General features: G+C 40.7%; 2 protein-coding genes across 2 annotated transcripts in view; one reads left to right on the top strand and one right to left on the bottom strand.

The window, feature by feature from the left end:
- Positions 1-1,231, top strand: part of LOC123377876 (ceruloplasmin) — a 36,484-nt gene extending 35,253 nt beyond the window's left edge. The window contains exon 19 of the mRNA XM_045031208.1: positions 944-1,231. Within this exon, the coding sequence (XP_044887143.1) occupies positions 944-1,005 (62 nt within the window). The 3' untranslated portion in view covers positions 1,006-1,231. The remainder of the gene's footprint in view (positions 1-943) is intronic.
- A 2,756-nt stretch (positions 1,232-3,987) lies between these two features.
- The window catches only part of HPS3 (HPS3 biogenesis of lysosomal organelles complex 2 subunit 1), a 33,278-nt gene continuing 12,554 nt past the window's right edge, over positions 3,988-24,711 (bottom strand). The window contains exons 7-17 of the mRNA XM_045031209.1: positions 22,904-23,058; positions 21,398-21,506; positions 20,991-21,172; positions 20,490-20,670; positions 19,597-19,827; positions 17,443-17,628; positions 15,753-15,941; positions 14,828-14,932; positions 11,113-11,319; positions 8,145-8,235; positions 3,988-5,252 (exon numbers count right to left, since the gene is read on the bottom strand). Coding sequence (XP_044887144.1) covers positions 5,125-5,252; positions 8,145-8,235; positions 11,113-11,319; positions 14,828-14,932; positions 15,753-15,941; positions 17,443-17,628; positions 19,597-19,827; positions 20,490-20,670; positions 20,991-21,172; positions 21,398-21,506; positions 22,904-23,058 — 1,764 coding nt within the window. The 3' untranslated portion in view covers positions 3,988-5,124. The remainder of the gene's footprint in view (positions 5,253-8,144; positions 8,236-11,112; positions 11,320-14,827; positions 14,933-15,752; positions 15,942-17,442; positions 17,629-19,596; positions 19,828-20,489; positions 20,671-20,990; positions 21,173-21,397; positions 21,507-22,903; positions 23,059-24,711) is intronic.

Genomic DNA, 24,711 nt, shown 5'->3' with positions numbered 1-24,711 from the left:
GTTTCTCACTGGAGTCTGTTTTTGAGGTTTTTTTTGTTGAAGACTTTTTTTTCTTCAGACTCCAGTGAGAAACTGCAGAACTGGAATTAATTTGCAAACTGGACACCATCATATTTGGCCTGAATAGAGACTGGGAGTGGATGGGTCACTAAAAAAAAAAGTAATTTTCCCTCTGCTGATACTCACATCATCTTGTCAACTGTTGGATGTTGCCCATTGCCACCTGAATCGCATTGGCCTCATTAGCACTACAAAAGTAATTTTCCCTCTGATATTCACCCCTTCTTGTCAACTGTTGAGAATAGGCCACTTCCACCTTAATTGAATTGGCCTCGTTAGCACGGACCTCCCACTTGGTAAGGCAACTCCCAGCTTTTCATGTGCTATAAAACATATATACACTGCTGGCTGTATTTTTCACTCCATGCATCTGCTGAAGTGGGTTTTAGCCCACGAAAGCTTATGCCCAAATACATTTGTTAGTCTCTTAAGGTGCCACAAGGACTCCTCGTTGTTTTTGCTGATACAGACTAACATGGCTACCACTCTGAGATATTTAAATGTGTACATGATTTAGCTTGAATACCAGAAAATGCATCTAACTTTTGTACATAAATCTTGTTTAGAAAACAGAGTACAAGTATAGCTTATACCAAACCTGTACAGCAAGTAAAAGTTGATTTACATAATATACTGTGAGATATGTAAAATCTGTTTTACCCTAAAATGGATTCCTCATAATGGTACAGCGTTTGGGTTGTATGTTATGACTTGAGTCAATTTGAACTCCCAGCACTTTAAGGTGGGGTTTTGGATTTGGATCCTAACTTCTCTCAAAAATGGGTACGCTGAGATAAATCATTTTGTTAGGCTTATCTTACACACAAAAAATAGCTTGTTGCATTGATATGAGGTTTTACAGAAACACTTTTCCCCTTTGCAGAGCAACAGTCTTTCTTCCCAAGGATGTTTGAGCAGTTCACACAAAAAATCACAGCAGAATGAAGGAATTGGCTCATCACAAGGATTCTCCGAAGTCTTCACTTGATGAAGCACTTCTTAAGACAGGACATCTGGACCACTTCCTTTCTCAACGTGGTTCACAAAAGGCTTCATTTGAACCACCAAGAAGAACCCTGATAACACATGGACCATAGTTTGGAACAGCTATGTGAATACATAGCCTATAAATTACTCTTTGCATAAATAAAAAACCCTCTTGTATAATTGACCACTGAACATTCAAGGAGGTTCCTGGTACAGCCATTTGCTGCTTCTGTTACTTCTGCATAAGAATGGCATTTGTCATTTACCACCTGAATAATTGGCATATGTAAACAAGCACTTATCACAACTCCCAGCATATCTGCGTCACAGCATGCTCTACTCACCACTGGGGCACTCCGGCTGGGGATTAGCTCTGCCAGTCTGATGCCTCTTCCTTTGGGGGCTCACTCTGTCTCAGGATTCGATGGCTCCCTCTTTGTGGCTTGGCCCTTTGGCCAGGTCACTGTAGTTTGTCCCTGGGGGAGGAGGCGGCATGGAGTGTGTACCAAAGTCTCTCTGTGCTGGCTGTCCCAGGCAATCTTTCAATTCACTGCCCAGCCTGTGCAACTTCCTAGTGGCTGATAGGGGAACCCAGGCCCACCCTTTTCTTTGGGTTCCACCCCAGAAACCCAACCAACAGCTAAGGTCTGCTTTGTCCCACACCTTGCTGCTGTTTCCCTGGACTTCTTCTGAAAATGCTCCTCAAGCTCTTTCCCCACTCTCCTCCAGGTATTCCCTTCTCTCTGGGCCAGACTCCCCTCTGTCCCTCAGAGACCACAGCCCTCCTCCTTGCAGTCCCATTTTGCTTTCAGCTACCTTGCTTTATACAAGCCCTGGCTGTTCCTGTCCAGGTAAGCCTCATCCTTTCATTGGTCCTCATGTCTCCTGGCTCCTCCTCCAGGTGCAGGCTAGGCAGTTAATTGGCCAACTTAGCCACCTTAACCCCTTCAGGGCCTGGTGTGGGGTGAACCCCACCACAGTGTGTGATTACAAATTAAAACAAAAAATCTGTTTCACAGAGTTCTGTCCTAGCTGCTTTCACCAGAGTTCAAGAGTCACGGGTGTCTTAGGCATCACTGGAAATGAACTGATAACAAAGAAGCAGGTGAGGTGGGATCCACAAAAGTACTAAGGCATTTAACTCCGAGTTTTGGCTCCACTATGATCCACAAAATGCCCATCCAACACTGAAGGTGCCTAAACTCACTCAGCACCTAAGTTTTTCAAGGTAAAAGGTCCCTGGGTGCCTATCTTTCTGCCTCTGGGTACGAGCAGGCATGGGTGCCTATCTTTCTCCCTCTAGGCATCCATGTGCCTATCTCCTACTTAAGCCTCAGAGCTATCCACACACCCAGGGAAGAAAGGCATTCAGCTATCGAAATGACAGGCAGAACTCGATCTGTCAGGCATACTCAGAGGGCATCTACTAGACTGGGTTCCATTCAGCAGTTACATCAATCCAGCTATGTGACTGGGAAAAATCCACACACTCGACTGATGTAGTTAAATTGACCTAGCCCTTTGTGTAAACGGTGCTAGGTTGATGGAAGAATTCTTCTGTTGACTTAGATACTACCTATCAGGAAGGTGGATTACCTACGCCAACTGGAGAGCCCCTCACATTGCTGCAGTGAAGTATTTCATGTAGACAAGCCCTAAGTTAAGTATTTGGAATCTGGAGGCTACTTTCTAATACCCATTTAGGAGTCAAAGGGTACACCAGCACTTAAAACACTACAGCGGTGCAGCTGCAGCTACACCACTGTAGCGCTTCAATGTAGAGACTCACTCACTCCAGTAACAGGAAAGGTTCTCCCGTTGCTGCAGTTGACCTACCTACCACATTTTAGGGAGGTGGATGAACAGAAGAATTCTTCCATTGGCCTACCATTGTCTACACCAGGGATTAGGTTGCCACAGATACATCTCTCAGGGGTGTGAAAAATTCACACTCCTGACAGCTGTATCTTTCACACCCCTGAGAGAGACAGCTATGTCAATGTAAGTTTTCAGTGTAGACCAGCCCTAAGCAATGTCAGTGCTTTTGTGAGACTGGTTACATGTGTTGTCAGTTGGCTTTCGTGTGTGTGTTCTTTCAGTGTGCTGTCCAGCTCTGCACAGATAGGTGGTTCAGCAGACCTCGATAGTACTACCCAGTGTTGTTAAGTGCTGCAGGCTGGAATGTTGTTGCCTCGGTAACGCTGTTATGGCTGCTCAGTGCTTTCTGTTTCTTGGAGACAGTGCAACATGTTAATTCAGCAGACCTTGATGTCACTCATAAAGACCACAGGCACAGATCAGTGACGAAGGCGCTCAGCCAAGGTTATTGTCAATGAAGAATGGTACTAGTGCCCAGGCTCCATGGTTACAGGTACACTCACACGTGTATGCCTATTACAATGGACCCAGCTCAAATCAGCAGCAGGACTTTCAGCTGCCCCCTCAGCTGGACAAAGGATTTAGACAAAGTATCCTGATATTTATAGGCTGAGAAACAATTGGAATATAGTTTACATACCACCTTATGTAATTAATTACATCTTGCATAAAACATCCTTATTCATTATTTTGTCAAACCATCTTATCTTGTACTAGATTGGGATCTATCTGTACTAGCTGGAATATATTTATGTAAATATCTAGTTGTTAGTACACTAGCAACAACTTTGCCAAGTTCATGTACTGGACAGTGGACTTGTAAGCATCTGCTTTAATATGTGGCCTGACTTTGGTTCACAGCCTCTGGGTTAGGCCTCAAATCTTGCCCCAAGCCCAGCACTCCAGGCTCTCTCTACTACAATATGAAAACCAATTAGTCAGCTAATTAGATTATCAGATGGCTGATCCTTATTGTGATAGTCTGACTGCAATTAGCTCACAGCTGTTTAGAATAGAGTTGTTAGTAACACTGTATAAAAGAATGCTTCTCTTACCATTGAAAAATATTGGAAAAACAGTTTAATACAATGAAAATGAAATATTCAACTTTAATTATCACTGTTCATACAATCATCCTGATAGTAGTTTTTCCCCACTGCATTGCAGTTGAAAGACCAAGGCATTTCCACTCAGAACACAGGGAGGAAAAAAATGATCTTATAGTTGAGAGACCCCTTTTCAAAATACACGGTAAAAACAAAGACATCAGACAGTTAGTTTGGTGGTCCATCTAGAAAATAATGTAGCTGGAAAGAAGTGAACCAGAGGTGAAGATGCTTGTTGTCCATTAGAGACTGAATATAGTGATGGGAGAAGAGGAAACTAACAGCAGAAAATATCTGTGACACCTTACCGAAACATCGGTCACCTACTTACAGAAAGACAGTTATTTCTCTTGGGAACCACTTTCTACACACTTGATGAATAAGACTTGATCCAGCAAAGTCTTGTCCATGTGCATACCTCTAAGCATGCAAGCAGTCCTCTTAACTTGTTCTTCCAACCTGAGTTCAAGTTAACTACTCAAGCATGTGCATATCTATAAGCACATGACAAGTCTCTAGAAATTCCAGTTGGAAGAACAAGTCAATGAGACTATGCACATGCTTAAAGACACCCATGAGCTCACCTATTTTTGTGGATTGGGGCCTAACTAGCTGAAGACACAGGATCCAAGAGTGATAGCTTCCATTCCCTGCTTCACTTTTACGTGAACACTACACTGGGATAGAATTTTGTGCAACTTTAAGTAATACAATATTCCTTCTGGCTATATTTTTCTCCATTAAGAATTTACATTCTCACTCAGGAAATGTCTGAACTTCATCAACTATTTGGCTGAACACCACAATATTTAGTTCCATAGGATAAACAGGGGTCTTTTCGATTTGCCAGTATCAGTGACATTTTATCACTGGAAAGACTTTTCTTTCATCTACAAAACTGATACTCAACCTGAAGTGGTGATTGTCATCGCATTATACAATATAATAAGGCCACAACACAGAGGGACCAGTTTTTACAATATACCCAGGTAGTTTGCAAGTAGATGGACTCCCACAATACTTCATGTACAATTCTACCATTTAGTTTTGCCTATTTATTCCAATGCTTTCAAGTCCACACTTTGCATTGTGTTTAAGTCACCAATTTCTTTTTGCTGCACTGAAGTAGATGTGGCAGGAAAAATGCTGCAGTCCCATCTTCTGGTAGAACATTAAGGAAATCCCTTAGTTCCAGTTCCATGGCAACAACTGATAAAGTTTCTGCACAGGGAAAGAATACTATGTTTAAAATCATCTATATTAAGTGCAACACATTATAGATGTGATCTTTAACTTATTTTGCTGATTTAGTTATCTAAATATTGTGATTACAGTAAATTTAAGAGAAAGACGCAAATAGCAGCGGATACATTTGGCAACTGAGGAACAGTTTGAGAGGTGAAGGTAGTAATTCAGGGTTGTTTATGGATGAAGTATTGAGACACACCACTATAATGTCTATCTGAACTAATCACCTCTACATACAATACCAAATCCTAGGTAGGTCTCATCTAGCATCTTCAGTGGTGTATAAAATTGAAAGAAAGCATTAAAATGGAGCTATGCTGGGCCAACTAGTATCTATTACAATGAGGTAATGGTCGGACAATGAGCATCTGACAACAGAAGTTTACCGCTTTTATGCTTCTGACAATGAGTGCTGCCATGCTCTCTATGGCAACCCAGTAGTGACACGCCTCTATTCACACACTGTGCAGGTGTTGTAAAGGTCTTATCATGGAAAAAAATGACTAATTTTATTCAGCATTCTGAATTGGCTATAAAAGAGTCAAACCACGAGTCTATTATTTATTTCCTCCATAACAATGAGTAAGGGGACCACGGCAGCTGCCATGGTTGGTCACTTCCCCTTCAGCCAAGTTTCCAGAGGAAGAGGGGGAAAAAGTTCCAGTCTCAGGAAGAGGAAAATCAAAGAGTCAGAGGGTCACTTCCTTTGGCTAAGGATTCAAATCCCTCAGAACAAATACTCGACTGCTTCCTTCTGTGTAATCCCAGTGACCACAAGCAACACAACACGGCTTCCCTCAGCCAAGAGTCCATCTATGAAGAGAGACAGTCCTTACTGTCGTTAGAGTCACTGCAACCAGTACAGTTCTCAATACAAGCCAGGCAGTTATTTCCCCAGGTATTCCTTTCCCCTGGCTTGGCTACGGAAATAAGTAATTGCACGTTACTTTCAACCGATAGTTCTGTGATGTCTTTCCCTGGAATAATTTTTGATTCCTGTCATGCATAATTAGTAGGGCTGTCAATGAGTAAAAAAATTAATCATGATAAAAAAAATTAATCGCACTGTTAAACAATAATAGATACCATTTATTTAAATATTTTTGGATGTTTTCTACATTTTCACTTTATATTTTTTTTATTACAAATATTTGCACTGTAAAAAAAACAAAATAGTATTTTTCAATTCACCTAATACAAGTACTGTAGTGCAATCTCTTTATCATGAAAGTTGAACTTACCAACGTAGAATTATGTATAAAAAAAACAAACAGCATTAAAAAAAACAATGTAAAACTTAAGATTCTACAAATCTACTCAGTCCTACTTCTTATTCAGCCAATTGCTCAGACAAACAAGTTTGTTTACATTTGCAGGAGATAATGCTGCCTCCTTCTTGTTTACAATGTCACCTGAAAGTGAGAACAGGCATTCTCATGGCACTGTTGTAGCCGGCGTCACAAGGTATTTACGTGCCAGATGCGCTTAAGATTCATATGTCCCTTCATTCTTCGACCACCATTCCAGGGGACGTGTCCATGCTGATGATGGGTTCTGCTCGATAACAATCCAAAGCAGTGCAGACTAATGCATGTTCATTTTCATTATCTGAGTCAGATGCCACCAGCAGAGGTTGATTTTCTTTTTTGGCGATTTGGGTTCTATAGTTTCCGCATTGGAGTGTTGCTCTTTTAAGACTTCTGAAAGCATGCTCCACACCCTGTCACACTCAGGTTTCGGAAGGCACTTCAGATTCTTAAACTTTGGGTTGAGTGCTGTAGCTATCTTTAGAAATCTCACATTTGCGTTTTGTCAAATCTGCACCAAAAGTGTTCTTAAAATGAACAACATGTCATCATCGGAGACTGCTATAACATGAAATATACGGCAGAATGCGAGTAAAACAGAGCAGGGGACAATTCTCCCCCAAGGAGTTCAGTCACAAATTTAATTAACACCTTTTTTTTTTTTTTAAATGAGCATCAGTAGCATGGAAGCATATTCTCTGGAATGGTGGCCGAAGCATGAAGGGGCACACAAATCTTTAGCACATCTGACACAAATACTTTGGAATGCCAGTTACAAAAGTGCCATGCAAATGCCTGTTCTCACTTTCTAGTGACATTGTAAATAAGAAGGCGGCAATATTATCTCCTGTAAATGTAAACAAACTTGTTTGTCTGAGCAATTCGCTGAAGAAGTAGGACTGAGTGGCCCTGTAGGCTCTGAAGTTTTACATTGTTCTGGTTTTGAGTGCAGTTATGTAACAACAAACAACAACAACAACAACAACAAAACCCTACATTTGTAAGCTGCACTTTCATGACAAAGAGATTGCGCTACAGTGCTTATATGAGCTGAGCTGAAAAATACTATTTCTTTTATCATTTTTACAGTGCAAATATTAGTAATCAAAAATAATATACACTGATTTCAATTACAATACAGAATACAATATATATGAAAATGTAGAAAAACATCAAAAATGTTTAATAAATTTCAATTGATATTCTATTGTTTAACAGTGTGATTAAAACTGTGATTAATCATGATTTATTTCAATTAATTTTTTTAGTTAATCGTGAGTTAACGGCAATTAATTGACAGCCCTAATAATTAGTTTAAAAAAATAAGGATGTATGCAACAATTTTGGATGTGTGTAAATGCTTACTGCACATTTCACAGTACTACTCTGCTAGTCTCTGCTAAGTTACATTATATGTAGAGAAGGACCTTCCTCCCCAAACTGAATGATGGTAAAATGCCATGTCACAGCTGTTTCTAGAGGAAACGGCTTTCAAACACTTTAGATGCAGTACACAAGTTTTCGTGTATAGCATTCAGTTGTAAACCAAGTTCTTTACCTTTCAGCGATGAGATGAGAATGGAGTAATCATCTCCAACATATCTGGTTCGTTTACAAAGTTCAGGAAGCAGTTTGTTCCACCACAGAGCCTAATTCATCCAAAAATAAACCCACAGAAGAAAAATAAGTTAGTGGTGACTACGAATAGTAGGTTGTGAACACAAATTTTTAATAAGTACTTTGAACTAACATCAAAGATGGTACAAAAAAACAGTGGTGTAAGTTGAGATGGGCTAGTAATTAATTAGCCTGCACAGTGCTTTGAAATGCAATGTTTTCAGACTTCAGTGTGATCCTTTTTAACCCAGCAAATTAGAGTGATGATAGCACCCCCTAGTGCCACTGAAGATAAGGCTGTGCCTGTTTCTGACAGGCTGTGCATGTGGTTCAGACAAACTAGTGCAGGGGGGAAAAAAACGTGAATGCAGTATTATGGTTATGGATTTAACAAATAAGATAAGTCTCTCATTATAGCCTGGTGCAGTGTGGATAAAAAAGCTTTCTATGAGAACTTTATGCTCTTATGTTTCTTGACATACCCCTTAATCTTAATGTTGCATGAATACACCATTTAAATTTTAATAATGCAAAAAGCTATTAATTTTGTGTTTACAAAGACTGAGGGGAGGAAAGAAAACACTATCCATCTATCTTCAAACTCTGTGTCTTTCTCTTCTCCTTGCCTGCAGTATTGCAAGGCTACAATTACCCCAGATATTGGTTTTCTCTGTTCCACTTCTTGATCAAGGGCCAAAGGGAGCATACATGAGCCCCAACTGTACTGACTGGGGGTTCCAGCATTTCCATTGACTGGAGTGTCTCCCCCTTGGCTGATATGTTCAGCAGAAGTTATGTCCACTATTAACTGAACATTTTTCAGAGTGAAGGGAGGCAAAGAGCAGACTCCCCCAAGGATCTGTACTGGGACAAGTGCTCTTCAGCATATTCATAAATGATCTAGAAAAGGGAGTAAACAGCAAAGTGGCAAAGTTTGCAGAGGATACAAAATTACTCAAGACAGTGAAGTCCAAAAGCTGTCTGTGAAAAGTCACAAAGGGATCTCACAAAATTGGGATCTGGGCAACAAAATGGCAGATTAAATTCAGTGTTGATAAGTCCAAAGTAATGCACATTGGAAAACGTAACCCAACTATACATACAAAATGATGGTCTCAATTAGCTGTTATAACTCAAGAAAGATCTTGGAGTCATTGTCAATAGTTCTCTGAAAACATCTGTTCATTGTGCAGTGGTAGTTAAAGCTAACAGAATGTTAGGAAGCATTAGGAAAGGGACAGATAATAGAAAATTTCAATGCCACCATATAAATCCATGCTACGCCCACACCTTGAATAGTGCTTGCAGTTCTGGTTATCCCATCTCAAAAAAAAGGATATATTAGAATTGGAAAAAGTACCAAGAGGGGCAACAAAAATGACTAGGCATACAGAACAACTTCCATATGAGGAGATATTAAAAAGACTGGGATGGTTTAGCTTAGAAAAGACGACTAAGAAGGGATAGGATAGAGGTCTATAAAATCATGAATGGTGTAGAGAAAGTGAATAAGGAAGTATTATTTACCCTTTCACATAACACAAGAACCATGGGGCACCCAATGAAATTGATAGGCAGCAGGTTTAATACAAACATAAGGAAGTACTTCCTCATACAACACAGTCAACCTGTGAAACTCATTGACGGGATGTTGTGAAGGCCAAAAAATATAACTGGGTTAAAAAAAGAATAGACAAGCTAAAGGAGGATAGGCACATCAATGGCTGTTAGCCAAGATGGTCAGGGATACAACCCTATGCTCTGGGTGTCCCCAAACCTCTGCTAGAACCTGGGACTGGACAACAGGGGATGGATCACTCGATAATTGCCCTCTTCCGTTCCCTCTGAAGCATCTGGCACCAGCCTCACTGTTAGAAGACAGTATACTGGGCTAGATGGACCATTGGTCTTACCCAGTATGGTTATTCTTATGTTATCAGTTAATTGGCAAGGACTGGGGAAAAACCATGGCAGTACTGGTGGAGCCTTGACCAGAATTGGACAGATCAAGTTCTTCCTCAAATATTATAGGCCATGGGGGAAGGAAGCATGAATAGACTCAAGTTCCTGCTCATCAGTGGTGCAACATCAGGCAACGAGAATATAGTTCAGATGTTATTAGGGAGCAGGGAACATATTTAATCATGGCATTTTGAGACATTAATAATGATCTTTTTTATTGTGGCAAGTTTCACATGAAAAAGTTCAGCTGCTTGTGAGTTACTTGTAAGCCAAAAAATACTCAGCTTTCTCTGTTTACAGCAGATCAGTGTATTATTCCCCTCTCTGCTTGCAAGTAACTCAGCCATCTTAACATTTTTTCCACAACCTTAATATAAAATAAAATATCACACCTTCAGGATGAAGCTAAACTGGAAAACCTCAGCCCAAAGAGTTTTTCAGAAAGAGGGTCTATAATAAAATGCCATGTATAATCCATATTTCTAAGTATAAGTAACTTTGACCAGGAGCATCTGCAGTAAGAACTACCATCATAAAAACACAAAAGCAAAAATTGTACATTTATATGAATGTGACTTGAACTCAGTCAATGAAATCTATGAATTTTAAGGGTAAGGATGAAACTCCTATCTTGTCTCATTAAGCTTGTGCACTGCAAGTGTCTAAGCAACAGGTATTTATGACTTTTGGTGCTGGAACGCTTAGGCAAAAAGGGTCTAACCCTGGCTCCCATTAAAGTCAATGGCAATTTGGCCATAAAATTCAATGCAGGCAGTTTCAGGCTCAGAGTGAGTTAAGGATGGGAGTTTCAACTTTAATAGAAATCTGTGCCATTTGATTATCTCTGCAGTGTAGTGCAAATTCTCCTATGCACAGCTAACAACTACTGAAAAGAAAGGGAAAGAAAGACTACAATAAACCACTAGATTAGCATTTTAAAAGCTCACCCGATTTTCATCTTTCAGCTCATGCTGGGCATACGGTATGAGTGCTTCAGGACACTTCTCTAGGAGCTTGTCAATGGATTTCTCATACTCTCCTACCCCCGTAGTGCAAAGAACATGGACACTGAGACCAGCATTACTGTCTTCTGATAATGGCTCCAAGAAAGGAAGAACTGAAGCTATGTCGACTGATGGACCACATAAAAGAGACTGAGGACAAGAGGAAAACTTGCCATTTGGATGTCAAAACAGACAAAATGCTCACATGCGCACAAAATTAATTTAAAAAGAAAGTTTTAAGTCTTTCTGATACTGCTTGGTTAAACAATTAGGCCAAAAATACTGAGTAGAATATAAGCCTACATGACTATTATTTACATAATTCTTTGATCATTTCCTCTCCCATCGTTTGCACCATTCCTCTTTCATGGTTCAGTTTGACTGACAGAAGTATTGTTTTAACAACAGCTTTACATCATATCTATATTCATCAGCAACATACTGGGCTATTTAGCAAGAGGTTTAAACAGCCTTACTTCATTTAAACCCAATGTGAACTAAATTCTGCCCACCCTAATGGTAGGTCCATACTTACCCGTCGGGTCGACGCGGAGAGTTCGACTTCTCGGAGTTCGAACTATCGCGTCTAATCTAGACGCGATAGTTCGAACTCCGAACGCGCTCCCGTCGACTCCAGAACTCCACCACCGCGAATGGCGGTGGCGGAGTCGACGGGGGAGCCGCGGAGTTCGATCCCGTGGCGTCTGGACAGGTAGGAAATTCGAACTAAGGTAGTTCCACTTCAGCTACACTATTCGCGTACCTTAGTTCGACACCCCCCCGTAGTGTAGACCAGGCCTAAGAATCAGAATCACCGAAGAATTTATGCTGGATTGTTTGATCATTGTAAATAAGGCCTCCACTAAACCTGATGTAGTTCCTGTACTCAGTCATCTGAGCTGCCATTGCTCTACAAGAAAGTACACAGCCTTGGTATTGACAGTTCACCCCAACCCCCTTGTTTTAAAACTACAGTTTTTCCCCTACAGCTGAGATATTACTCAATTTATTATGAGTCACAGATCCTAGAGAGCACCCACCCCACCCCGGTAGCTACCCACTAGGACTGCTCTGAGGGGAATACAAACCTTTGTTGCTCTGGATCCCCACGATGTTTCAAACTCCTAGAGCCTCAGCAGGCAGCAGCATTGGTTCCTCATTTGGCGCCTCTGGCACATTTCATAGGCGTTGACCTTCAATTACCCTCTCTTGGAAATGGGGCTCCTTGGCCTATCTGCCCTAGGCCTGCACGGACCCAACACACCCCTCCCCCAGAATTCCACCCAAAGATGTGACGCTTCTGGTTTACAGGGTAACTCTCTCAAGGGCCACAGTAGTAGCGAAGCAGTCAACTCATAGACTTTGCCCATTCTAACACCCGTATGTTCTTTTATATTTAATAATGTAAAGCACAGGAGAGTACAGCTCATTCAAAACAACAAACATCTGAAACTGAAACGTCCCTCACTTTTTAGCTTACTCTTCTCTTTGAGTCCTTGGGGAATCATCTGGAAGGCAGGCAGGTAGGGAGTCCCTCCTCACGCAGGCTGCTGCATGCTAGCTGGTCTCTCTCGCTCATGGGTCTTATGTGAGCTTGCTCTCTCCTAGCTCATGCTGCTTCTTCCGATGTGTTTATTTAACCCTTTCCTGATCACCTGACCTTTTTTGTTCTTCTCCTGGAAACTTTCCATTACTCCCACCACCTTCCCTGCTTCTTTCTGGAGTAAACTAAACTAAACTGGTTTTCTAAGGACACAGATCACCCACTGTCCCAGATGTTTGCACCTAAATAGGGTTAAGTCCTAAGTATCTTCTTATTGTATCTGCCTGGTGCATACGAGCTACAGGCCCTGTCAGCAATGGTGGACCCAATATACATACAGCACTCATGACACAGCAGATTTTCATAATACAATTTCACAATATCAATCAGAATTCATAAGTTGTACTGAGATAGCCCCAAATCATCACACCCTCTTAAAAATATCTATTGTGTGTTGGTGGTAACTCCCCTCACCATCAAGAAAGATGCATTTCCTGCTATATTTATCCCATTCCAGCCACTAAACCACCTTAACTCTGTACAGCATGGCAGGACATGTGCAATATCCCACCCCTGAACACCCTGTCTTGGCTGGTTAATGGATTAGCCAAAGGGACAACCTGAAAGTCATGAAACAGCATGCAACAACTAAGGGCATGTTAGTGCTCAGGCAAGAGCTATACAGAGACAGGTAATTCCATTTTGCAAAGGATTTTGATATTTCACAATTTAGTTTTGCTCCAATCTGGAATGAAAACCAAAAAATTTAAAATTCTCTGCGAAAGCCCTGGGGTCCCTGCCTCACAGGTAGTTTGCCTGGCTAACTGCCTGGGACCCTGAAATCCCGGGAGCCCAGGCTGATGTGAAGCTGTGAGCTAGCTGCTACCAAGCTCTTGGCTCCCATCAGCCCACCTAACAGGCTGCTGAGGGGCCAGGATGGCAAGCTGGCAGGAAGCCTCACACATTTCCAATAAAAGCCTGGCTGCTTTCCATCAGACCTCAAACCATCTCAGAACGTTTTGATTTTGACTAAAGGGCATTCTCCATTGGAAAAATGCTCTGTTGGAGAATTTCTGACCAGTTCCACTCAGGATCAAGTTCAAGTCTCCTCCTCACCACCAAGGAGGAGACTTTCCAGACACCAGAACATGTCCAGGACCCCTCATGTAGACAAAATATACTAAAAATTCCATTATCTCCACCCACTTCCACTCCTTCACTCTTTGGGGGAGGGACCGCTCAGTAGTTTGAGCATTGGTCTGCTAAACCCAGGGTTGTGAGTTCAATCCTTGAGAGGTCCACTTAGGGATCTAGGGCAAAAAAAATCAGTACTTGGTCCTGCTGATGAAGGCAGGGGGCTGGACTCGATGACCTTTCAGGGTCCCTTCCAGTTCTATGAGATAGGTATATTTCCATATTTTCCTTTTTTCTTTCTTTCTTTTGACCCCCAAAGAAGCTTCTTCTGCCCATTCTGGCAGCTCTCTACAGACAGGGGCGGCTCTAGGAATTGTGCCGCCCCAAGGAGGGCGGCACACTGCGGGGGGCGCTCTGGCGGTCGCCGGTCCCGCGGATCCGGTGGACCTCCCGCAGGCACGCCTGCGGATGCTCCACCGAAGCTGCGGGACCAACGGACCCTCCGCAGGCATGTCTGCGGGAGGTCCACCGGAGCCGCGGGACCAGCGGACCCTCCGCAGGCATGCCTGTGGGAGGTCCACCGGAGCCGCCTGCCGCGCTCCCGCAGCACGCCGCCCCAAGTGCGCGCTTGGCACGCTGGGGTCTGGAGCCGGCCCTGTCTACACAGCTTCAATAAAGTCCAGTTGCTACACCAAGCCAAATATTACTTTCTATTCACACATGTAACCTAACACCCATTAACTAAGAAAACAATTTAAATGGTTGCATGACTGAAGCACTGAAATTCAATTTTACACAAATTAATAACAATACACAAAAGATAAAAGAAAAATAGACATTCACAAGGCCCCAATTCTGCAAACCCTTGGGCACACATAACTTTGATAGGTCAACTCCAATGTTTAAAGGTAAGGATATGCTTAGGTGTTCACAGGAGTAGAGGCCTAAGTTGTAGAGAGTGAAGATGTAAGAGCATCATACCTGTAGTTTTGAAAGATCTTCAGGATACTTATCACATGCAGGTCCCGATGACATTATGAAGGTCACCCAAGGGAAAATTAACCCATAATGATTACAGGAGTTTATCTAGAAAAAATATTTCAAATCAATATGGTCACATATGAAACCTATTCCAGTGAAGGAAATCTCTGAATAAAGGATGCCATTTTAGAAAAGTTGCTATTGTTTCTATTTTGGGTAAATATTCAAACTAGAATAAGTGACTGAAGTATGCCTTGAAGCCTAATGCGGTCCAATGATTTATTTCACATTTGTTAGTTAGAAGCCTCTCCTACCACCCATCAAACAATGCAAGGCTTTAACTTTACATCCAATGCCTCTGTTACTCCATTATTAGCCAGTTAAAATTACTATGTGAGCAGTTCAGTTGGCACCTTCCCTGCTCGTTTCTCAGATAATGCATCTAAAACTGTGTTCAATTTTCCACCCAAAAGGGTTGGGAAAGCCAAGTTCTCCTGAAGTTATATCTCTCATTTAGCTCCAGATTAACAGGTGATCAAAATCCAAATATTCTAAAGCAATTTACATGTATCAGTTATCCGTGTTCTGGGTCAAGTTCATCCTTGAAACACTGCAGTGTCAAAACTACAGGTAATCTAGTTTCATGTCAGTGCCCCTTGATGTCAGGAACTAGAACTGACGAATATGCATGCATTTTCCACAAGACAATTTGAAACCCCCACAACGGCAGCATTAATCAAAAGCCAGCAGTTCTTTGCAAGAATTAGCATTTGGTGACTCAACACATAAGTTTATCTGCTCGCATTCTCACTACTTTTAAGGACAATTTGTCCAGAATTAAAGCATTCCAAGATGGTTTTGTGACTGAATATTCCCTGACACTCATTGTCTGTCTCATGCAAATGTATTTGCAGTTTATAGTTACCAGATCCTCTGTTGTTTTCAGTGGTTTGGTATCAGGAAGCTGCTTCCTCAATAGTCTCCAAATATACTGTGAAGTAAGCTTGAATAAGAGCTTCTGGAGTATTTCTTTCTCAGAGCCTGCTACAAGGAGGGCTTCCCAGAAGTCTACTAAGAGCTGAGGGGTAGTACCTTCCTTCTTCCCACACAGCATCTGAGCACCACAGAAGATTCAAATATTAATGAAAATCAAGATGACTATTACATTGTCTCATTGTTTACCTGTACTGCCTCGTCTGTCTATATCCAACAGTGTCATGTCTTAAATTGTAAGCTCCTTGGGGCAGGGGACCGACTTTGTTCTGTGTTTGTACCTATCCCAATGGGGTCTCGGTCCATGACTAGGGCTCCTAGGTGCTAAGGTAAGATAATAACAGCAGCAACAGAAGTCTGAATGAACAAAAGTTTCAATGGATGAAGACTAAGTCTCCCTCTACTCGTCATAGATGAGTGTGCTCTTGTTTTTGTGTAATCCTGATGTGTTTCTAGCATATGTGATGCCAGATACTGTGGTGATGGACAATGCAGAAGTGCATGCAACAGATTTAAACTCTTGATTCCTTAATGTATAGGTTTGGTATGCAAGAAAAACATTCCTTTGTGAGTTTTTATTCTGCTATCAACGGTGGTCATATTGTAAAGTGTTTAAAGAGCCGAAATGCTGGAGCCATCTAAAATATGTCCACACCTAAGCAAGTCCCCTTTGAAGAGTCATTCTAATCAGAGAGCTGGGGCTAAGTTAAAGGAAGCACCCCCCAGTTCACTTGCCAGTGGGAGCTAATCGTAGGGCTCTGTGAGGAGTTTGGAGGACTGCACCAAGGGGGACCCCATCACCACTGAACCTTTCCTTGGGCTTTTAAGTGCTGGCCAGACAGGTTGGGGACCTTGATTACTGCATTTACTACAATAACCTTAACTACACTGTCAGATCTTTAATTTCATGATGAAAATTTAGATTGATCGAAGTAAGATCACAAAAGGTCTGGGGGTGCAGTGAGGATGGAGGTAATTTGGCTCTAAAATGACTGAAACCTTTATAATGAAGAATAGTCAAGATCTGTGGAGCAAGGAACTCCTTAGTTCTAATTCCTGCTCTGACAGAGGTCTCTTTTGAAGCCAGGAATAAGCCACGTGTTCTAGTTTTTCTATCTGTAATGTGGGGATAGGCCCACCTCTCTCAGGTTTGAGAGGACTATTTACTTCATTTGTAGAGTGTTTTTGAATATGTACATAGAAGATTAAGTAGCGTCACATCTGACTTGATACCCTTTAGAAAAGGATTTGTATGCTATGGTATTAATCCTGGCTGCAATTTTCAGAAGGGAGTTATTTACACAATTCCTATTAAATTTTGATAGGCGCTGGATGCCTACCACCCTTTGAAAATTCCAGTCTCCAAGATCAATGTGTGCTTGGTTGAACTGAGGGATGCAGAACATAAAGACAAATGTAATGCATTTCTTTGGCTAAATTTAATAGCTGGGCCATTCACAAAAAGAACCAGTTTCTTATTCCACTTAAAATTTCTGTCAAGCTTAGTAACAGAAGCCGCTGGGCTTTCATTAAGTTTTTTCTGCTGTAACTCCAAGGACCACTCTGATTGTTTTGGTCACCGCTAGTTGTTAAAAATTCAACAATCCTGCAAACAGACAAACCTCGAAGTAAGAGTCTGCTTCTTCCAATTCGATTTTACTGTTCTCATGTAAAGCCAACATCGAAGCCACCAGCAACCCAGGCCATGTCTCCTTCAGATGAACGGCAAGTTCAGTGGGAACAATCCGGCCGTCTCTCTGCTGCATCAGAAGTCTTGGTTCCCCAATAAAGCCATATGGCAGTCTCATCTACAGACACAGCCATTTATAAGTTAGGCAAAGAATTCAATCCTTCCAAAGCTCAGGGCTTACTCAAGCAGTCTAGATTATGTAGGTGAAATGCAGGGAGGATATGGGAAGTGAACTATATCCCTTCTCACTGGGCCAAGCCATGGGACTGTAGTGCAGCTCTCCACCGCTGCTACTTCAAGCTATGCACAGGAGTAATGGCTTCAAAAACTCTGCACCACTTGTGTGGGCACTTGGGCCACTGGGTCTGTAGAATCTTGGCTCTCAGCCATGTGTGGCCCACAGTGCCGCCCTATACATGGCTGGCATCCAAGGTGTGCCGGGGCTGCAGGCCCATCATGTGCCTTATATGGCACAAGGAGTTTGCGCTGGTCCTCCATACTTCACCCTTAATGTTGTACCATTTTATTCCCCTTGTTCTTGCTCCCTGTCTTAGGGATCTTCCAGTTCCATAAGTCTGAACTTTACTCTCTCTCTCTCTCGATATAGGGCGCGCGCGCACACACACACACACACACACACAACTAGACTTGACTGTAAACCAAAACCAATGTATTAGATGCTTTTGAAATGGCTTTCAATGGGACTTGTGCTCCCAAATCAATACGGTGCTTTTGAAAATGCTACCCGTGAATAATAAAAATTATTTTGCAGCAGTATATATTGTAATAGCCCCTTTTTATTCATCAGCTGCTGCTATTTATGCAGCAAGCATAAATTATCATAGATTAACCTGGCATCTGAGGCTCTCTTTACTCTCTAGGACCTATCCTGTTCCTCATTTATATTACCTCATCAGTACTTTTGCATCCAGTTAGAAAGAGATGATCATGCTTTGCTGCGGAAGAGACAGCAGGTGGTGCTGAACAACACTGTAGCTGATTTTCTAACATATCCTAACCTCCACACTCTGCAGTTCAGAAATCAAGGCTGAGCATGTACTTAGTGATGGTTCTGGCATCAACCCCAGGCTGTGATGCACCCATGGGCTTATTTTCTCCCCAAAATTAGACACTTCTGACTTCCCTTCCAAAGCTATTTTTAAACCGGATTTAAAAATACAAAAGGGATGAGCTAACTCAAGAGCCTGATGCAGGTCCAATATCTCTTCCTCTCTTGCAATACTCGTCTTTAAGTGCCCTGACCACCCCGACTAATTTGTGGCCTTTAACCTCACACATGGTGTGACTGAAACATCAACATCGGGGTCAGATTTAGTCAGAGTATAATGACCTCCCTTCAAAGTGTCTGTAAATCCATCCCATCAACAACTGATATAAAGCCTTGCAGCACTACATTTCCTTCCGTTAAATAGGATTCTGCTCTGTGACTGCACCAAAGCACATTCTCCTCCTCTCTCAATAAGGACAAAGTCCCTTGACTACAGTCTAATAGAAGAGGGCAGTGGACTGGACACAGGGAACTCTCCATCCATGGCACGGACATCCTGCCCACAGCTCTTCACACACGAACACCAAGGACTTTCGGTGTGCAAGCCAAGGGTCAGGTGGGACAATGCAACCTATGCTCTGGGAGGGAAAGTGTGTGCGGGGGGGTGGGGGGGGGAGGGGTAAGGGAGAAAGGGGGACACTGCAAGGGCTGCAGAGGCTACTATGCTCCAACTAATATTTAATTTATTTACCGTATTTTGATTTTAAAACACTTGAGTGTTTTGTGATTGTTAAAACATTTTAATTTTAATAAGATTTAATATTAAAGCAATAGTTTAACTATGTGCCCATGTGTATATTTATGGGAATTCAAGCTTCCCTGGAGCACAACCTAAACAATTCCAACACATACCCCTTAGCCCACCTCCTCCCAGATGCCCAATAAAGACCATTAAGTGTGTGGAGGAAGAGTAGGATTTCCCCCTGCCATGAGACATAAACCCAACTCAATTGGTTTGGGTTTAACAGAGAATCTGGTACTAAATGGGAAGGTGACTACATGGGAAGCATTCTGTACCTCTGTATAACAGTCCAGCTCATTTTTATATGCCTCTAGGTCTCCCATTTTCAGAGCCATGGCAGCTTTGGTTAGTGTCAATACAACTGATGGCACAATCAGTTCCACTTTCTGCAAAAGCTTCATTGCCATCGAGGGACATACATTCTTCATGCACGGACTGCAGAGCACATGGGGCAGCTGGTTTGGTTCAGCAAGATGGAATATTTGGAGCACTTTGGCTGCTGATTCCTATTAAAATAAAAGCCATTTAACATAAGCTTAGCCTCCTGAATATACATTGGAATGAATAAATAAAATCAAACTACTGGTGCATACAAATGATACAGATTTGCTTTCAAACACAGTTGGTAAGCCATAGCGGTAGGGGCAAAGGAACGCTACCTGACAGCATGTCTGCAGAGAGATTCTGTCAACTCAACCAAAATTCCTCTGAAGGGCTGGGAGAGCAGGCATGGAGTTTCAGCACCCTTTAAAAGGTGGCATTTGGAGATGTGGCTTAGGCTCAGTTCATTACATTGAGAGGGGTAACAAAAAAAGTTTGGACGGAGACTTTCCTAGCATGTTAGTATCCCCAGACTTGGCTGGAACCCTGTCTCTGGAAAACGTTTAGGCATCATGACAACAAAAAAACACAATACATTCTTCTGAAGAGAGCCCTGAACAGGAAATATCATTGGTAATCTCTGTGTTTATAGAAATTACATCTTGTTTATATTTTGTCAGCAAAACTAGGATGGGTCCCCCTTGTGCCTCTCACATGCAAAGGAGAATAACCATGAGCCATCAGATATGGAGATTTCAAAATTTAAGCAATGCTTCCTTTATAAGTGTCCCAAGTTCCTCAGAATAGGAAATAAGCAGTAGATTAAAGAGAAAGTTCCTATTCTTACTTTGCTTAACTCTTCATTTAAATCTTCATAAAGAGAATGATTTAAGTAAAAGATAAATCCTTTTTCATATTTCTGTGTTCCACCCTCTACCACTGAGTCTATTCTCTCCAAAACTTCAGTTATGGATAAGCCAGACATCTTGTAGTAAGGCAGGGCAAGATGGGAATCCTTTGTGTCAAACCTGAAAGCAATGGGGAAAAAAGAATTGGGGACCTTTGCAGCAATAATCTTACAGAAAATAAAAAGATTTCACCCTGATCCATAAAGTGTTTGAGGCTGGAGACATTTCAGCATTTACATTTCTACTCCATACTTAAGCCAAGACTACAAGTCTAATGAATGAGAAACCAAACTGAGATGAAAATCTTTACAGTCAGCTCAGAGACTGTATATGCAATACAAGTGTAAATGGTGACGAGAACAAGCGATCCCAACATTCTTAAAATTGACCTAGGAGGATACCCTGGGAAACCCAAAATTAACACCTTTCAAAGTACAAACCTGCTGTAACAGTCTCCTAGGTGAGCACAACTTTCTCTGAATGCTGCCAGGAGCTTCTCTTTCTCTTCTGATTCCATCAGACTGGGATCCATCAGAGCTGCTCTGACCAACAAGTGAGCCTCACTTAGAAGATGGATGCAACTCTCCGTTCTTACATTTTCATATGTCTTACTGTAGTCTACCTAGAACAAATTAAAGAAATACTTAGGTCTTTAGCCCACAAGGCAGAATGTTTATAAACAGTTTTAAAGTTGGCAGAAACAACAATTTTAAATCTTGACTGATTACATACTACAGTATATGCATGAATACATGATAGGCTATCTTGAGCAATGAAGTATCTCAGACATCTAATCCACAACATGATGCTTTTATCAACAATAATCAAAACAGGAATTGAGGAATACCATTTCTTTGTAAAGCTGGATGGTTGAAATAGTATTCACAATATATAAATTCCAGCCAGGTTCTGACTCAGGTGGAGTCTTGAGTTTGACACTGTCAGCCTTTTTGGAACTGAAATGAGAGAAGTAAAAGAATGGAGCCATTGCTGTCCAAATAAAAATTATGTGACTGAACACAAAAGCTTTATATCACTGACGTACTAAACTGGTATCTGCATGAAGCAAACAGAATCAGGAACAACTCACACACGTCCATAGATATCTTTTAGATCTTGTCTACATCTGAAAGTTAATTTGGATAAAGGTAGGGAGTTAAATTGCTATCCCTAAATAACTCCATGTGTAGACAAGACCATAGGCTATAAGGTCTCGTGGGCAGGAACTGCTGGACAGATCCTTAGCTGTACAATTTACATCACTGACTTCAATGGAGCTAAAGATTTATACCAGCTGAGGATCTGTACCTGTGATTTTACATGCATCTTACACAGCATTCAGCACACTTCTACCACTTCAGTAACTTTTACGGGGTCACTATAAGACAGTGGGTCAAAAAACAAAAAAAACCTTGAAAATTAATTTTTTCATCTCAGGTATTGGCAAGGTCCCTAATATTTTGAAGTTCTAGTATTCTGGGAGGTCACTACTTAGTTCACTATTCTTGGATAGTTGTACTTATGCCATTTTCTTATGTGATATGATGTGAAGTAATTTAGATACCTTTCTTTTCAACTGAATATAGCTGCTGAAATATAGTTACATGTTTGAATCAATTGGATTGATAAATGTGTTGTTCAGACAGCTGTGGCAGAGAACTCTATTAAAAGCCCCTGCAATATAGAAAGTAGTGCATCATATTCAGCTTTCGGTTGGAACTGTGCAACCCTAATGACTTCATACATGCAACAGTGCATATTTTGGCCCAACGACTGCTGCTATTTTTGTTATACCTCACTACAATGACGCATTAGACTTTGTTCTCTGGGACAGAAGTACACTGTCCTCCTCAGAATATACCCCCGCCTTTGGCAATATATGCCCCAAAAATCCCCACAAGAGAATGTATGAGAACTACACCTTGTTCTGTGCTGTGATACATCTATTTTGGTATTCTAGAATTTATCACGCAGAAACACAAATCTATCTATAATGTGTATTTAACATAAAAGACAGTAGGGATAAAAACATATTTATTTCTATTAATGTAACACACTGCCTCTTTGGAGGGTACCAATTTTTCAGCATCTTGAGTAATTTATACACTAAGTTACAGACATTTATAAGCCTTCCTCTACCCTTTCCACAATTTTACAAGACAATCCATTGGAATAAGGACCATTTCATTTGGTGTGCTAAGGCTCAATAAAAATTCATAATCTTGATTACTATTCTCATCCTGAGACTAATTATATTTCCAACAGATACTGCCCTTTCATATACACTCCTTCAACCCCTAACAAGCCAAAATTGCCTCTTCCATGAAATTGAACACTGAAATATAGCACTTACAGGACCCTTCTTGGAGGCTTTCTTCTTTCAGTAATATCTTCACTATCTGCCTTAGTCAGAAGAATTACATGGTTGTTGAAGTGACAAATAGCTTTCAGCCCTATAAAAAGCTGCATTCTTAATGTACAGACATCTAGAGACACAGGTGGGCAAGCCTGTAAAGAAAAGGATTACTTTAGGGTTAAAGAACTATAATTAACAAGATAGAAACAAAAAATCTGAATTCATAGGTAGGGTTACATTTTAAACTATTTAAAATTACATACAAAAAAAACTACATTAAAAGAACATTATTGTTACAAAGCCAAGAACTCAAAAATTAGGAAATGCCAGAATTACAATTGCCCCTAGAGTGAGGATTGTAAAAACAAATAAACCAAACCTTTTTTAAAAACATTGGGAAAACATGTATTTCCCTAACCTTATTCTTGGAAGTGGCTGAACAGGTTTAGCTGAAGCTTCCCCAAAAAATTCAGCCTGAAGCACTCCACATATAACTTTGCCAAACTTAAGCCATTCAGGCAGCTATTTTCTAAGGAACTGAAAACAGCAGGGTGGATAAATGATTAATATATGACTTTATTTAGGTTTATTTTAAAATAATAAACCTCTTTAAAATATATTTGAAATTTAGGACAACCTATGTTAATGACTAAACTCACTATAAAATTATTTATCATTCAAATTAAAAAAGTTTGTATCAATGAGACCAATTTTTTTAATGAGTTAAAGAGTGCTGCTTTTTAAATCATATATAGTATCAGGGGAAGACGTCTAACTTTGAAGTCAACTTAAGCTTCAAGAATATGTCACAATCTCATGTACTGCAGAAAGTATCTATGTTATTTTTGGTCTTTATAATGGAGCAAATATTGGTATTTAAATTTTCTAAATAAATATTTTCAGTTTTTGTTGTGAGGAAAGATTTTAATTTTAATTATTTTTATTTATTGTATTTGTATTTTCAGTTTATCTAGGAGTCAGAATATTTTCTTCATTTAGACTAGTTGAAAAAGCAAGAAAGGTTGCTTTCCTCTTCCAGTTTGAATAAAATCTGTGAGGAAGAGGGGCAGATCTACTAAGTCTTAGAATTTGAACGATAGGAGGCTAGATTTTCAGAGATATCTAGGCACCTAGTGGTATTTTCAAAAGGCCCTAAGCAGGTTAGACACCTAAATTACACTGCTTTCAATGACAGTTAGGTGTGTAATCTGCTTAGACACTTTTGAAAAACACTACTATGATCCCAATATAGCTTTGAAAATCTGACCTATGGCAACCAGAAACCAACAGTCCATTAACTAATTATGAAGGAACTTATTAACTGTTTACTAAATCAGTTTTTTAAATGCAAAAACATTTTTGATAAGCATATTTTTTCTTCAAAAAAAGAACAGGAGTACTTGTGGCACCTTAGAGACTAACAAATTATTTGAGCATAAGCTTTCGTGGGCTACAGCCCACTTCATCAGATGCATAGAATGGAACATATAGTAAGAAGATATATATACATACAGGGAACATGAAAAAGTGGAAGTAGCCATACCAACTGTAAGAGGCTAATTAATTTAGATGAGCTATTATCAGCAGGTGGAAAAACAAACAAACAAACAACCTTTGTAGTGATAATCAAGATGGCCCATTTTAGACAGTTGACAAGAATGTGTGTGTACCCTGAACATTTAAAGTAGCTTGATATAACTAGTACATTTTAAAATGCTGGTTTTGTGAAACTTTAATCCAATTTTAATTCCCATCCAATTGTAGTTTGACAAGTCCCGAAGGGGGAAATCATCATGTAGTAAATA

The sequence above is a fragment of the Mauremys mutica genome, chromosome 9 (genome assembly GCF_020497125.1).
Source record: "Mauremys mutica isolate MM-2020 ecotype Southern chromosome 9, ASM2049712v1, whole genome shotgun sequence".
NCBI classification, from domain to species: Eukaryota; Metazoa; Chordata; order Testudines; family Geoemydidae; genus Mauremys; species Mauremys mutica.
Note: the sequence above shows the minus strand (reverse complement) of the source record. Positions and strands in the feature narration are given on the sequence as shown.